Source organism: Entamoeba nuttalli (genome assembly GCF_000257125.1).
Source record: "Entamoeba nuttalli P19 unplaced genomic scaffold asmbl_7140, whole genome shotgun sequence".
Taxonomy (NCBI): Eukaryota; Evosea; order Mastigamoebida; family Endamoebidae; genus Entamoeba; species Entamoeba nuttalli.
Genome location: NW_008578460.1, coordinates 20,262 through 22,932, shown reverse-complemented (window position 1 = coordinate 22,932; position 2,671 = coordinate 20,262). Strand labels below are relative to the sequence as shown.

At 20.7% G+C, this 2,671-nt stretch overlaps 1 protein-coding gene across 1 annotated transcript; it reads right to left on the bottom strand.

Moving 5' to 3' along the window:
* Positions 1–99: 99 nt before the first annotated feature.
* Positions 100–780, bottom strand: ENU1_165750 (NLI interacting factor family phosphatase domain containing protein; the record flags this gene model as incomplete). The annotated part of the gene is made up of 1 exon (XM_008860998.1): positions 100–780. One exon carries the CDS (start codon positions 778–780, stop codon positions 100–102), a length of 681 nt encoding a protein of 226 aa, XP_008859220.1.
* Between the last annotated feature and the right edge of the window lie 1,891 nt (positions 781–2,671).

Sequence of the window (2,671 nt, the reverse complement as noted above, 5' to 3'; positions counted from 1 at the left end):
TTGTATTTCCTGCATTGGAAAAGGATCTATTAAAATAAAATGAAACAAAACAATAAAAAGAAAATATAATATAATACAGGTTTAATAATCCAAAGAAGATTATAAAAGAGACCTGACAACACTTTGAGAATTCCTTGTTCTCTTAAATTCTTCAATAACCTTTTTTATTGTTTCAATTTCATTATCTTCATTCCCTCCTTCATAACGTTTACAAATAAATAAATTCTCAGACGTTGTCCAAACAATAGTACTGTCATCAAATATTATAACTCTATCAAGGTCTCTTCCTAATTTGTGAACATCTTTAAAGAGTTGTCCAAATTTTTCTTTACAATTATGACAATACAATTTATAATCAAATATTTGTCCATCTCTTTCTAAATTATTGATTATCTGAGTTGCATAATCTTCAGTTGATGCAGTAAATAATATTAATTCATATTTCCCTACAAGGTTTTTTAATAATTCTCGAGCTCCAGGACGTACTGAAACAAAATACTGTTTTCCTTGAAATTCTATTGTAATTAAATCATCACTAAAATTTTGTGAAGTTACATGAGTATGAATAAGTGTTTCATCTAAATCAAAAATAATAGTAAGCCTATCATCAACTTTTTGTGGAAGAAGAAAAGTCTTTTGCTTCATTATTTTAACTTCTTGTGGTGATTGGTTAAAGCTAGTGTATAAATTACTTCTGATTAATTTTCTTCTTACAAGAGTAGACATATTTAATACTTTATAGATACCAATTAAAATTTTTTCTTCTTCTTTTATTTTCATTTTGATGTTTTTAAAGAAAAACTATTTGAAATATTTATTTAATACCTATTTTTTGATAGAAAAAATTTCTAAATTTTATGGTTTATAGTAATTTTCATCTCTATTCCTTATTAATTTTAAGTGAAACTTCCTTCAAATTCCCTTTTTTGGTAAAATCGCTTTTTTTTAGTTTTTGTGTTTTTTCCTTTCTTATTTTTTCGAGTTTTTCTTTTTTTTTGAATCTTTTTTGTTAAAGAAATTAAACTCTAATATTTTTTATTTAGGTTTATATAACAGTATTTAATATTGTTATTAATAACAAAGAACTAATAAAATATAAATATCAGACTTATTTATTTAAATATGTTGTCATTTTTATGGAAATAATAAAGAATTTTGAAGAAATAAAGAGAAGTTGTTAGTTAAGTGAATGAAGAAAAATTTAGGTAAAATATGAATAATATAATAATAGGAAAAATAAAAAAAGAAAGAAAAGAAATAGTTTCTTAGATGAAGGAAAATTCTTTTTTAAAATCTCCGAAGAATAAAAACAAAAAAAAGAAAGTTAATGACTTTAGATTCTTTTAGGTGAGAAAAGAATACATCTACAAGAAAATTTGTACTATGAACATAATATTTCAGGTTATTAGAAAAATAATAAAAAACAAATCGAAAAAAGTAAACCATAAGTTATAAAATGTGAATTAATACAATTAAATATTGGTCGATGCTTCTATTTGATATAAAAACAAGGGTATTCTTGAACTTCAAGAATGAATAGACCATCCCCACTGAAAAGGTCTAAGTTCTTTGATTTGTCAGTAAAAGAAATTGATAAAAATGATAGTCAAGAAGAAGAGTGTCCTTATTTACAAGAAAACAATGGAATGAATTCTTTTTTATTTTCTTATAAACTTAATGATTATGAAGTTGAAATGAATACATCTCAAAATATTCAATCTAATGAAACAAATGACTTTACAAATACTTTAATGTTTGAAATGACTTTGTAAATAAATGTAATGTCATTTTATATTCCTTACTTTTTATATTAATATTGAAATTCATTAAATTAAAAAAAAATATATAAAACTTGAATTGTTCTTGTTTAAATTATTTCAAATGAATCGTTTAACTTCATTTCTTGAATTATATTTCAATTAAATAGAATTTTTTTAACAAATGAAGTTTGTTTTATTTTTCCTTCTTTATTTTAGGAATGAAAAAAAACTTTTAGAAAATAATGAGTATTTTATTCTTCTATCTTATTTCCATCTTTTTTTTTGTTAATTTTTCTGTTATTTATTATAAAAATAGTTTTTGTTTATTTCTTTTATTCTTATTTTTATTATTTTGTGGATTTTTTTATAAGTTAATTTATTAATTTCTTGTTTTTGGATATAGTCTTTAATGAACTATTACATTTAATTTAAATTTATGATAACTTAACACATATTGTAATAAAAGAACTATCCTATTCCTTCTAGAGAATTCAACTCTATTAACATTTACTCTTTCAATAAACAATATATCTTATTTCAAAAAATAAACAAATGAATGAAATAAAATTATTTATTTAAAAGAAATAATTGAACCATTTAAAACTAATTTAAATTAAAAACAATATAAATTTTACATAAATTTAATTTAAATATTGAAAGTTTTGAACACATAATTATTAATGAATAACTATGTTACTTGAAAATTCATTATTCTTCCCATTGAGAAAAAAAATTATTTCTTAATAAAAGAACTAATCCATGAAATGGGTAAGATATTTAATTTTTTAGTTAAGATGATTTAAATATTAATATTTTACAAAACCCTATTTCATTTTTTAGTAAATTACTATTTTACTTAATCATAAGAAAATTTAATAAAAGTTTTTGGTTTAAAAAATAAGTCAAATTGA